At 38.3% G+C, this 14,263-nt stretch overlaps 1 protein-coding gene across 4 annotated transcripts in view; it reads left to right on the top strand.

The window, feature by feature from the left end:
* The window catches only part of AFG2A (AAA ATPase AFG2A), a 155,083-nt gene that overhangs the window by 33,140 nt on the left and 107,680 nt on the right, over positions 1-14,263 (top strand). For all 4 annotated transcript variants that reach the window (XM_088132879.1, XM_088132882.1, XM_088132880.1 and 1 more), the window contains one exon: positions 14,077-14,203. In XM_088132879.1, coding sequence (XP_087989005.1) covers positions 14,077-14,203 — 127 coding nt within the window. The remainder of the gene's footprint in view (positions 1-14,076; positions 14,204-14,263) is intronic.

The raw sequence follows: 14,263 nt of genomic DNA, 5'->3' as shown, positions 1-14,263 counted from the left end.
TTTCTGCATGAAAGCAGTATTATTTATGAATAAGAAGATGGCTTTTTTATTTATCTGTCCTGAAAATTAATAAGAAATTGATTGGACTGGCACTAACTTGGAAAAGATCTTTATCCTCTCCATTAAACACTTTAAAGCTTTTTTCTTTTAAAAACAGCCATGGGGCAGCTCCTAATTTTATTGAAGCAAGGATTTTTGGGGAGAGGTGTGTTAAAACTTTTCTCTCATTCTGTTTGGCTGATCGAAATTGCTACATGAAGTTGGTTGTTTCATTATAGTAAGATAGATATATTCATTATGCAACTCTCCTTCCTCTTTGCAGTGAGAATGATAGGAACTTTAGGGAAGAATGGATCAAGTAAACATCATGAGAAGGAGAAATCATCCTAATTTCGGTCAGCACAGCTGCTTATCTAGATTAGGACAGTTCTTCCCTCCATACTTTAAAAGAACAAATAAGTCACGTACCTTCATACATATCCTACTTCTGTTTTTGTTTTATACTAAAGACATGCCATGCCTTGAATTGTGATAACCAACCATGGTAGGGAAGTGCTACAGTGAGCTTCTTGTTTAACTGGATTATTTTGGTTTGCATCTGTATTTATTGTTTGCTTGAATGAAGCAAAAATTGGACACAATAAGCGCTAAATGGTCAGACTTAAAACTGATATTAAATGAAACACAAGATTTAAAGCTATCCAATATAATGAAAAAATGAAAAAGTATATTCATTGGCATCTACATTTAAGATGTTTCAGTTTCTGTTTGGATATACTTGACCCATTATCTAATTTCGACATAAGATGGAGAAAAAGGAAAATGAAGTTTTTGCTAGCTGGTACTAAAGGTGGCATATGACTTCGTGTCATCGTGTTCCATTGAAGACATCTGTAAATTGGGTTTTGGGGGGACATAGAAAACAGCAGAGCAAGATACAAATATTTTATTGTCAAATTTGAACCATATGGGTGGTAAAATCTGTAACATGCTTCTCATAACATTCATCTGAAATTGAATGTGTAGGAAACCAGATGAGGCGCTAATTGGAAATGGACTGTTTTTACAGATTGATTTTCCACAGTAGGAATTTGCAAATGCATTAAAGATAGTAATGATTTGCAGCCTCCAGAGATTCACTTTCCTTTTCTATAAGCAGACTGAGACTTTCAAGGAAACACCTGCTAATATTGTCTCACAAGTTTCTCAGTCTTTTTGCTCTACCAGTCACTTTAAACAATCCATAGATTTTTCCCTAATAATATGTAGTTTAAAATCTTGTTTATAATTTACTTAGTTGACAGCATTTAAAAGTGTTTGGAATGTAGATTGGTGGAGGTGGGTAAAATTCCTTTATTAGCTACTCATCTTCATATACAGGACAGGAAAATGTACCTCATGAAGCAGTTGCTTGCATTTTATTTGTAATTGAAGCATCATGTATGTAGTGTAAGGGACAATACTGACATAAAGCCAGCAGCTGCATATTTCTTCTTTATTCTAAAATAAGGGTGATCGTTCTTTTGGAGACCCTAATGTAATGGCTAGAATGCCTTAATATTACTATGTTTTTTTTCTCAATTCACCCTAAAGTTACTTTACTGTATTAAAAATAGATTTATTGTTTTTAATGGATCCCTTTCTGAAAATCCAGACCAGGAACATAGAACATAAGAACATAAGCAGTGTCCTGCTAGATCAGACCCCTGGTCCATCTAGTCTAGCAATCTGTTCTCACAGTGGCTAACCAGCTGCACAAGGAAGCCCACTATGGCCTTCAGAGGCAGTCGCGTTGCGATCTAGGCTCAAAGCATTGATCCCCACGGCTTCCATGAATCGGCCCAACACTTTTTTCAGGCAAACCAAGCTAGTAACCAGCACCACAAATTCCAAAGTTTAATTACATATTGTGTATTTTTCCCTTTATCTGTCCTAATTCTTCCAAGATTCAATTTCATTGAAGGACCTCTGGTTTAGCATTGGGACCAAACAACCTTTCCCCAACCATAGGATTTTAATCCAAACTGAATCCCCTAAATTTACTTTTAAGAAAAGAGAAAGATATAACTGCTAACTATGAAATATATAGTTTGATCCCAAGTCTTACGGGGCAAAGTATTTCAGTTGTACCTAAAATAGATTCCTAATTTGTTATAGTTCCTGTTGCCCTGAGTAGATAGCTTGACTGAAAAAGACCTGCAGGGTTCAGAAACTTTTAACATTTTGAAAAGCATGGAACAGAACATTTGCTTAAACCCCTTTCATCTCCTGACTCTTTTCTCTGTATCCTGCATCAGTATAATTATTTTCTCCAACTTCTTTGTCTACTTAAATCAGTGATCCAAGAGAAGTTTGTATGCTATGACCTACTGTTGATTCATATAATAGTTCTCCATATTGGCTTGCAAGATGAAAAACAATGTTAATAACCCTCCTCCCTCCCCTTCTAATTCACATTAAATACTTTAATAGCAAAGCATGATGTTTTAAGAAACACCAGGAATAGGAAGAATGAGTGTATGTTATTCCTCTAGGAACTGATTGCTCCTCCTTAAGATTGCCTACTTCAGAATTTGAAATGCTTTGGTTTAAGAAAAGTGCAAAAAGCACAGAAAGAACAGAATTATGTATGATTTCCACATTTTAATAAAAAAGATTGGAGAAAATAAAATGAGAGGTTTTATTCTGAAGTATTGTGGTTGTTCCTGCTGACTACCATAAAATCAGTTTGGCAGAAAGATTTGTTAAAATATTTAATAAATCCCTAAGACATAGGGGTATATCTGGCATATATTATATGTAACTGGCCAATCCACAGTCCAAGTGTACAACTAGTACAATCTGTACTACTAAAGAAATGGATGCCTTTCTATTTCTTTGTGGCTCCTACTAATATTAGGTTTCCTTTCCTTAGCAGTGTTTTCTCAACTTTATTGCAGAAAAGAAGTCTCCCTTGAGGTCATGTCCACATAAATGTTCCAGATGCAACTATATGAGAGAAGGAATGTTTGTTTCTAAAAAAATCCTTTCCTTTTCAAAGCTTCAGATTTAACAAATTGTACAGCTGAAGAGAATTATGGGTACTTATAATTCCTTGTTATCCTGACCATGTAAAACTTAATTCCACTGACCAGTAAAGGCTGCCAAGAGGAAATGACTTAGTAATTAAACCTGAAGGTGATGAATGAGCCTGGCTCTGTGTAAATGCTGTTCAGACAGTCTGTTTGCTGAACTTGGGATATCTACGTGCTTTGGAAATAAGATGCTGTTTATATATGTAGGATTGTGGGGAGTTTGAGCACTAGACATGTTTGTTCTTTTTTGTTTTTTTATAAGCAGTTTTGGGCAAGAGGTTGGAGAGAACTCTCCTGTTAAATTCTATTCTGAAAAATCCAGCCCCTTGCTGTACATTATTGAAGACCTAAAATTATATAAGGATTCTCATTTCCATTTTAAACCAGAAGCAATAGCTTATAAATATGCTGTCAGTGGTAACCATTTGATTATACTTTAAATGAATAGCTATGTATGGGTATATGTATATGTGTGTGTGTGTACACACACACACACACTCTTCTGGTATGATAAAGTGGCACAATGTAAAAATAAAATCATGATTGATTTGATTGATTATGTGCCATCCAGTCGTTTTCCTCTCCTAGCAACCACATAGATAGATATTCTCCATTACGATGTATCCGTAACCTGGTCTTTCAGGTCTTCCAACAGTGCATTCATCACCACTGTAACTGAATCCACTCACCTTGCTGCTGGTAGCCTTCTCCAGAACTAGGTCTTTGCATAATATTATGTAACCCAACCTATAAATTTCATGTATAGCTATAATTAATTAGCACCTGTAACATATCGAATATGTATAAATTCAGCAATTTAAATTCAGAGGTCATTATTGTTACTGTAACTGAAATATTTTTCTCTGTTCTTATGAATTCTCTGTTCTTCCTTCCTTCCTTCCTTCCTTCCTTCCTTCCTTCCTTCCTTCCTTCCTTCCTTCCTTCCTTCCTTCCTTCCTTCCTTCCTTCCTTCCTCCCTCCCTCCCTCCCTCCCTCCCTCCCTCCCTCCCTGAAATTCTTTAAATCAAGAATCACTTGAGGTCTGCAGGTTGGTCTGTTTGATCATACTTGGTTACATTGCAGTTATACCATGTCATGGTTAAACCATCATCTGGTGAAGTGTGGTCTTATGACATTGCTACTTAAAAGAGTAGAAGACACATTAAGATTGTCCACTCATGTAGATTTATGAAATCTAATCATTTCTAAATGCTCCGGGGAAATTTCTTAGAGGCCAAGCCAGTGACCCAACAAACCCTTGCTAACTTATGAAATGAAAAAACAGAATAGGCCATTGATTTGATTACTCCTAAGCTCTGCAGAGCTCTGGAGAACACTGATCAATTACGCCAGCCAGAAGATGGCTAGGACGTAAGACTAACTATAGGACTGATTGGATACTGGCTTAATTGCTCAGAGCTTTACCTTAAGTAGTCATCCAACAGAGCTCTTTAGAGTAATTAAGGGCTTCTGGACATAATCCAATGAAAACCTAATATCAGAGCCCTCAGAAACCTACCATGACAAATTTATAAAACATTTTGAGGATAAAATTGTCTTAATGTAGACTAGGACACCTCAGTATGGACTGTTATCAGTGTTTATACACTGTCTGGTCTAACTGTATGGGATCAATTTTAATTTGAGAACCTGAGAACATGGCCTCAGAGCAGTATTGGATGACTGTGCATTCATATGCTGCCATTGGAAGAAGTTTGGGGGTAAGTGTCATCAATATCTGATCTCATTCAGCTTTATTTTTCCATAACACTGGGGTTATTCGTGTTCTAGATCAGTGTCTGGATTCAGTGACAAGATAGATAAGCCCCCTTAAAATGAAGTGAAATCCTGAAAAGATAGAGATCTTGTGGCTATGGCTCTGAATGGGGTTGTATTCCCATTGAGGATGCTTTTAGATTCATCATTGGCATTGGAAGCCCAAGCAACTTCTGTTGCTAGGAGTGCCTAATTTTAACTTTAGTCAGTATGCCAACTATGTTCTTTTCTGGATAGGGACAGCTTAGCTACAGTAGTTCATCTGCTGATCTCACATTCAAACAGTAATGTGCTCTGTTAGTGATGCTTTTGTGCTTAGTTCAGAAGTTGCAGCTGGTGGCGTGATGTGGTAGCCAAATTGCTGAGTAAGATACCTATCTGTATTCATATTACATCTTTGTTGGAGCAACTGCACTGCCTGTCAGTTAGCTACCAAATTAGGTTGAATGTTTTGTGTTTGACAGCTAAGACTCTTAAAGACTTGAGATTTAGGGCTTTATCAGTCAAAAAAGATTTGGAGTTGCCTTTGCAATCTATCTTTGGTATTTATAAAATTTATCATTGTATTTCTTGTCTGGACCATGCTGATGTGGTTATTATGGGATTGTTCTGGCATTGTTCTGGCAGGTTTCCAGAAGCTGATCTTCAAATTGAAAGCGATTTGTGGTGCAGCAGGGTGGATAGACTCAATTACAACAGCAATAGATGCATCATTGGAAGACCTGAAGGACCAGGTTGGGGACAGATCCTCATGGAGAAAATCTATGCATGTGGTTGCTAAGAGTTGATCCTGACTCAGCACATAATCAGTCAATCAATGATACATTAGTTCACATAATACTGTATGTTCACATATAACTTTGATACTAGGAAAAAAATGACATGGGGTGAAAGAAACAAGACTGAAGGTAGAGGAGAAACTACAAGTCATGTATGAGAAAGTATTAGAAGATAAGCTCCAGGCAGAATGAATGGAAAATTGTCTTAAGGAAAGAGGATCTAGAAGCTGCTTGGAAGAAAGTGAAAAGAATTATTACAGAGTGCCACAGAAGTTTGTCGAAATATGCTAATGGGAAATTTGAAAAAGGATGCTTAATGGAGTGATGAAATAAAAGACACTGTGGATGAGGAAAGATGCATTGCTGTAAAAAATGAGGATGAGAAAAAGGTATTGTATTACTGTAGAGAAAAAATATAATTGTAGAAATATAGTCAAAGGGAGCAAGAAACAGTTAAAATTAAAAGAGGCAGAGAAAATATAGAGCAATTCTGATGGAGGTAAAAACTTGTTTAGGAAGTAGATAAAGAAACCTAATCAAGAAGCCTGCAGCAGAATGAAAGGAATTAAGAATAATAGTGATAAAATAATTTGAGGTGAAACCAAAGTGAGAGAATGCTGAATGGACAAATTTCAGAAAGAACAAAATGAGAAATAGTACCTTTTTTTTTTAATCATTCCCCAGGAAATCCCTTTCTTGAGTTGCATAGCAGTAAGCATTTCTGGATAATGTTGCATCATATTGCAGGGGAAGATTTTTGGACAATTCAGAGAAAATATAATTACTCCTCTCCTTGTTGCTTCTAGGTGGCTTGATCCCTGACCAGAAGCAAGAGAGACAATGCAATTTTTTAAAAAAAGTTTACTTACAGTATATGCATTGCTGCTTTATACATACTATATGTTTCTGAATATATACTGTTCAGGTCAGCTTTATACATGATATGTGTTTCTGAATATAAAATAGGTATGGGAAATATGGACTGCTCCAGATATTGTTGAATTATAATTCCCAGAATTTCTCACTGGGGGCTCTGCTGGAAAGGGATGGTGTTAATGGTAGCTCATCAGTATCTGGGTGGTTATATTGTGTGGGATTTTTCCCCAATCCTTTACAAAAAGCTATAAATTTACGTAAGATAGTCAGGGAATTATTCAGGTAATTAACTGGACATGTTTCAGGTGGGTTTCAGTATGAGGTATGGTATGGAGACAGCATTAGTCATGCTTGTTGATGATCTGTGGTAGAAACTGGATGGAGGAGATGCATCCATCTTTGTGCTCCTTGACCTCTCAGCTTTTGATACTGTCATCTATGATATCCTTCTGGATCTGCTGCAGGGGTTGGGGATAGGTGGCATTGTATAATGGTGGTTCTCCTCCTTCTTCTATGTCCAGTTCTACTTGGTGTTGACTGGAGAGGAGAGGTCATGTCTGCATTTCCTCATTTGTGGGGTGACTCAGGGCTCGACATTTTCACTCATCCTGTTTAACTTTTACATGAAACTGCTGGATGAGTCATCGGTCGGTTTGGGATCTAGTATTATCAATATGTGGATGATACCAAAGTGTACATCTTAACCCTGGGCTGTCCAGATGATGCTGTCAGTGTCCTGGTCCAGTGTCTGGAGGCTGTGTGAGCCTGGATGGAGAAGAACAGACTGAAGCTCAATTCTGACATGTTGAATGGTTGTGGTTATTTCCTCTGCCCCCAGTCCAATATGAGGATTTTCCATTCTTAGTCCTGGGTGGGGATATACTACCCCATTCAAGATTGGTGTGCAGTCATACATAACTGTCCAAAAATTAAATGTGCCATAAAATATTAAGTATCACAATGTATATATGTTCTATGGCATATTTACTTAAATGTACAGTTCACAGCACTTCTACTGACTGAAAATACTATTGTTATTTTACATACTTGGTAATTTTGATAATATTGGTATTATTGTAATGTATGTTTTGCTGAAAGCTCCTCAAGAATTGTCCTATTGAAGTGACATAGAAGCATTTGAAAAAACAAAGAAATAAATTTGCTTAGGCCAACATGATGGGTGGAGGAGGAGCAGCATTTAGAAGCAGCTAAGGGCCTATGTGGCAGGCAGTCTCAGCATGTACTCACTGAGACCTTTATTTATTTATTATTCAAATTTGTATCGCTGCCCATCTCATATATGGGAAAGCAGCTTGGGAGGTGACATGTGGTTGGATCTAGGCGATAGTTAATACATCCTTTCGGGAGGGAGTGTTTCCCGCTGCCTTTAAAGAGGCATTGGTGCACCCCCTCCTCAAGAAACCCTCCCTGGATCCTTCCGTATTGGACAATTTCCGTCCGGTCTCCCACCTCCCCTTTTCGGGGAAGGTGGTTGAGAAAGTGGTGGCATCACAGCTCCAAAGGGTTCTAGAGGAAACAGATTATCTGGACCGTTTTCAGTCAGGTTTCAGGCCTGGTTATGGAAATGGCATTGGTTGCACTTACGGGTGATCTCTGGCAGGAGCTGGATGGTGGAAGTGCGACCATCCTTGCTCTCCTTGATCTCTCAGTGGCTTTCGATACCGTCAACCACAGTATCCTATTGGGACGACTCAGGGAATTGGGGTGGGTGGCACAGTCTTGTGCTGGTTCACCTCCTTTCTTCAGGGCCGATCCCAATCGGTGGTGATAGGGAACGAGAGGTCCCATCCTCGGCCCCTCCTTTGTGGGGTGCTGCAGGGTTCAGTTCTCTCTCCTCTCCTTCTCAACATCTACATGAAACCGCTGGGTGAGATAATCTGTAATCATGGGATGAGGTATCATCAGTATGCTGATCATACTCAATTATACATCTCCATCCCAGGTGAGGTAAGTGATGCTGTGACTACCCTCTTGCGGTGCCCGGAGGCGGTAAGGGTCTGAATGGAGAACAACAAGCTTCAGCTGAACCCTAGTAAGACAGAGTGGCTGTGGGTTAATGGCTCCTCTGTATCCGGGACTTTGTCATCGTTGGTGCTGGATGGGGTAGCACTGCCCCAGATAGAGCCAGTGCATAATCTGGGGGTTCTCCTGGACTCACAGCTCCTGCTCGAAGAGGGCAGCCATGGCCAGGAGGGCCTTTGCACAACTTCAGGTTGTGCACCAGTTATCCCCTTTCCTGGATTGGGATGCCCTTCGATCGGTCACTCATGCCCTTGTTATCTCCCAGATAGACTACTGAAATGTGCTCTATATGGGGCTACCCTTGAAGAGTATCCGGAAGCTTCAGCTGGTCCAGAATGCAGCTGTGCAAGCTATTTTTGGGGCCCGAAGAAGGACCCACATAACACCGTTGCTCCACGAGCTGCATTGGGTACCGGTTTGCTTCCGGGTCCAATTCAAGGTGTTGGTTATCACCTTTAAAGCCCTACATGGCATGGGACCAGGTTACCTGAGGGACCACCTCTTCCCCATGACTTAAACCCGTCCCACCTGATCACACAGAGGGGGCATGCTCCAGACCCCCTTGGCAAAAGAGCTCTGACTAGCGGGGTCCAGGAGGCGGGCCTTCTCTGCTGTAGCCCCCGCCCTTTGGAATAGCTTGCCCCTGGAGGTGAGATTAGCCCCCTCACTCCTGGCCTTTCGGAGGGATTTGAAGACCTGGCTCTGCCATCTGGCCTGAGGCGGGGAGGGAAGTCATCAAGTGTGGGGTTGGCTAGCCCCTTAGAGGCCTGGAGTTGCTGCCCTGAACCATCGGCCTCCTGGACTTTTTCCTTCATCTTTTGTAACTGTGTGTATAGGCTTTTAATGGTGTGTGTGTGTGTGTGTGTGTGTGTGTGTATGTATGTGTGTGTGTGTGTGTATATATATATATATATATTAATGAGTTGTGAGCCACCCAGAGTCCCCTATTGGGGGGGGAGATGGGCGGGGACTAAATAAATAAATAAATAAATAAATAAATAAGACACTGGATGGCTCGCAAACAAATATAAAAACAGCAAAAAAGAACCATACAGCAATTTAAAAACAAGAAAAAGTACAATATAAAAGCATATAAAAACCATCATAAAATTCGAACTCTCTGTTGCCATCTGGTAGTTATCTGAATTCTTGCAGCTCAGGTCTTCTAGCTCTAGTAGTGATACAACCAGCTTGTTGTGTGCTATTTCCCTAAGAACATCTTGTGTGTGCAAGCACCATACTAGATTTGCTTTCTCAAACACAGCCACTTGCTATTTAACTGCGGATTAGTGTTGGGATGGAGAACCCTCCTGAGCGGTTACTTTTGGGGCCTAAAGAGGTCTACTTATATCTTTACCTAGGGAAAATGTAATTTGTAAAATTATACCACAGCCAAGGCTTAGTAACATGTTCTTAGCTATTTTCTCGATGAATGTCTAAATTTTGTAGCTATTACAGAAACACAGTTTTAGAAATAAATACATGGGAAAACCTAGCCTGGCCAAAAACATATTTCAGCAGACTTGTGAGGAAAAGGACGTGAAATGGGATGACAATTAATTACAACCATGGTAGTTGGATTGAAAAGTCTGACCTGGCAGGTGTGCCTTGCTGACAACTTTCCTCCTGTGAAAGCTTGACACAAATGTCAAGATCAATAAATTTTTCTCTAGGTGTGATTGGGGTGACTTTAAGTGGGAGGGTTGATGGGCAGAGGACTTCGGCATCTTAGGAATGTTTTTACCTCCAAAGGGTCAAGAAAAAGCAGAAATGCTGCAGAGCTCTCTGCTTAAGTTGCCACTTCTCTGATAGCAAGTTAAAGGCTTTTTAATCATTGTTTTAAAGTTCCCACAAAACGTAGCTAAATTTTAAGAAAAAAGGTTAAACCTATATGAGAAATGGAATACAGCAAATGTCTATTTACATTTATGAAGAAATGAGTGGGGAAAGTTTCTTAAAATTATCAAAGTAGGAGTTTTAAATATACTGGAAAACAGTGACCTCTCTAAAATGTATTTGCATTAGGATTTACCAGAAGAAAGAGAAAAAAAAAACTGGTTATGTTCAGCCAGATTCTATTCTAGGTTGTTTTCAGTTTGGTTTTTCTTTATTTATTGTTTCAAACAAACATAAACTTGTGAATCACTCTGAAGTCAGATGTATAAAATGGGTAGCAAATTATTTGATATGTACCACTGATGGAAGAATATTACGTAATGTAATTGACATGCAGTAGCAGTCTTCTCCTTTTTAAAGGACTTAACTATTATTACTCTTAGCTTTTTACTGTTTTCCTTGGACACTTGTATAAGCATGTATGGATACCAAATAAACACTAGTCTGTCACATAATCAGTTTGCTGACAGGAAATTATTTTGCATCAGTGTTTGCCCGGTTGCTATTTCTGTTTTGCTCGGATGATGACATCAAAATTCACAGGCCAGGTACAGGAAATAACATGGCTGGGCTGGATACTGCTTTGTAAATTAGACTGGAAAGTTCAACATAATTTGGGTCTCTGATTATGCTTACGTCAAAAACCCAGGCGTGCTTAATGAGCATTGCCTGGCTTAATTTGAAAATCTTGCTAGGAAATCATGGGAAAATGGAAAAAATGTGTGCTTATATCTCATCCTGCAGATTAACAGTTTACGCACAGCTCAAACATCTGAGCACATATGCTGCTGATGCAGTTCTGAAGCAGCTGGTGGAGAAATCTCCTGTTATAAATGTCTGTCTGTCTGCATTTTTATAGGATATCCTGTTAAGCCATAAAGGCTTGTTTACTTGTAAGAGTCATGCTATATATGGTGTGTAATCTGACAGCTGACTTCCATGCATAAAGGGAAGCATGACAGCTTGAGGGAACATGAAGAAATTTATTTTGATTTCAATAGAAGCAGCAGTCTTGCACAGCCAAGGACTAGAAGATAGTTATTTGAGGCAAAACTAATGAAACCGTAAATAGAATATAATTAAAATCATACAGGTAACATTGCATTTTAGGATCCTGACTCATGAGCAAGAAAAATTAAATTATTTTTATTGTATTTAGTTTAAATTTTTATGGATCTTTCTGTAATTTTTGTTAATTTGGCTCCAGTTGAGAATTTTGACATGTGTAAGTATCTGAATACTACATTCTGTGACTGCTTGTCTTTTTGCTTCCTTTCCCACTATCCACCTGTTCAAAATTTTCAGCTCTACTTAACAGTTGTTCAAGAGAGCTTTTGGAGGGAATCCTTCCCTGAATTCTTCCAGAGCTTTTTCTTCTTCTTCTTCTTTTTTTTTGCATCAGGCTATCCATGTAAATAATGCCAACTGGAAAAGTAAGGGAACCATTCAGTTCTGAAGTTGATGACTTAATTCCCCATTACATATGTGTGTTATACTTGTGTGGCACTTGAAAATCAGTGGCATATGCCCCACTGATCTTACTTTGGAGTAATAAGCTTAATAGTCCTTTTTGATGGAATTGTATCTTAAGGTTAATGCTGCATAAACTTAAACTGTGGCTATTTCTCTGTAAAGCTACAGACTTTATTAACACTAGTATAAAGCTAACCTATCACAGGGCCAATCTAGGCCAGTCTGCATTGATAGTAGAAACTAAACTATTGCCTGCTTTCATTTCCTGCTAAAATTGAAACAGCTGTTTTGTAATAGATTATTTTACTTAGACAAGATATTTTATAAATCTTTTAATGATTCAAAGACCCTAGCATATAGTTGGGTAAAAAGAGTTAGTTTTACTGTGTCCTAAAGATCCAAGGGGGCATGATACAGATGATAGCCCCATCCCTGTGGGAAGTGTAACTGAAGCTACAATATTGATCATGCATCAAAATATGGAAACATGCTTTCTTATATAGTATATATGTCAGTATTATCCAGGTCTAGTGAGATTTGCTGGTGCTGGTGAGAAGCAGTATTTACGAGAAATATTTGAGCAGAACAGGCAAACGGTGAATTGCTGTACTAATTTCTCTAGAATAGCAAATATGTGTATTCTTGTATGTAGATGGGAGGCCACCAGGGCTGTAGCTAAACAAGAAAAAGAAAACCAAATCAGAATAATTAAGAACACTCCCAAACCATTTCAGTATTGTTGACAAGAATATTACATGGATGTGTTCATTAGGTCCCCAGGAGTTGAGCTTGACTTGGTAATTGTACTTTATGTGATATAATTATTAGTCCTAGAGTTAGTTGTGCCTGAGGAGGCAGGAAAGTTTGGGGTAGGTGGAACACTACAATAATTGGGCACTTATTCCAAGGAAAGCAGAAGCCAGGCCCCAAATGTATGTGAATAATCTTCTCCATTAAATTCATTCATACTTTCTTTCTCAAAATGTTCCTTGTGAAATGTTGCATCTGAAGAAAAGGTTCAAGTTTATTTTTGGAAAAGGGTATTAATATTCCTATTTCTATTATTAAAAGAAATTTATAAAACAAAAATAATAAAACTTTGTAACTAATTTTTAGTGAAGTATCAGTGTCTTGCAGATTTATTTTACATAGTCAGCTGAAAGAAACTGAAAGCATTTTATTAGAGCAATAGCGGAAGGTGAAAGAAGACTGCAGGCATTCCAGCACTGCTGAACCACTTAGCTTTTTTATCTGTGGAATGTGAACTTGCAAATGATACTTTAGAGGTATACTATAATTTACTATTTTGTAATAAGGACTGAGAAATAAAGCTTTAAACAAGCCGTTCTATTATACAATGTTTGCAGATATCTTAGTCAGAAATATGAGGGCTCTGGGTAAGTACACACAGAGGTATATGGGATGTTTGTGCAATATTTGCAGATATATTGGCTGGGGATCTTAAAAGACAGAAATGACTCCACCCCCAGTTTCAGCTCTTACACATTTGGAAGTACACAAGATTAGTCCTTAATTTTGGTAATTATGATTTCATTTTTAAAACAAATGATAACTTTCTATTTCAGAAGTTGAAGGAACCAGAGGATTAGCTACCGTGTCTTCATGGTATGGCAGGACTTGAAAATAAAATCAAAGTACAGATTCAGAGAAGCATCTTTGATACTAAGGAAGCAAAGCCTTCAGGCTGTCATTTAGTTTTGAAAGAATGCTGAACCTACAGGCTAAACGAAAGATTTCTATATTGGGATAGTCCTGTTTTGTGATGTAGCATCCCAAGTTTAAAACACAGTGCTAAAGCAATTTTTGCTACAAACTCTCTCTCTTGTTTTGTCTTTTGAGAACAGCTGGATTATGCAAGACAGAACTACCTATCTACCTGTCTGTCTGTCTGTCTGTCCGTCCATCCATCCATCCATCCTTGGGTGACAAAAATTTTTGAGAGAAAAGTTAGAGAATTCCAGCATCATCAAAGTATATTGTCATTTTTAAAGTAATGTAACTGGTATCTTTGTTCCATGGAACTTTGAATCAATTAGAGCAAATCAATCTGAATAGAATTTACAGATTTCTAGTATTCTGTGCTTTAATATAAACTGCTGTGGGTTTTTTAAAAATTATTATTATTATCTTCTAATCAGCTCTTCAAGTTCTGCGAATGTTACTAACCGTGTCTTGGCACAATTGTTGACTGAAATGGATGGGATAGAACAGTTAAAGGATGTGACAGTTTTGGCAGCTACAAACCGGCCAGATATGATAGACAAGGTAAGTGATGGTTGTGGCCTATGTTACTACTTTTGTGCAAAGTAATTATGATCATTTGAC

The sequence above is a fragment of the Python bivittatus genome, unplaced genomic scaffold, assembly GCF_059951505.1.
Source record: "Python bivittatus isolate LINGU-HERP-01145 unplaced genomic scaffold, Pbiv_v1 ctg000070_np1212, whole genome shotgun sequence".
Taxonomy (NCBI): domain Eukaryota; kingdom Metazoa; phylum Chordata; class Lepidosauria; order Squamata; family Pythonidae; genus Python; species Python bivittatus.
The sequence above is the reverse complement of the archived record's forward strand: the minus strand, read 5'-3'. Positions and strand labels throughout refer to the sequence as shown.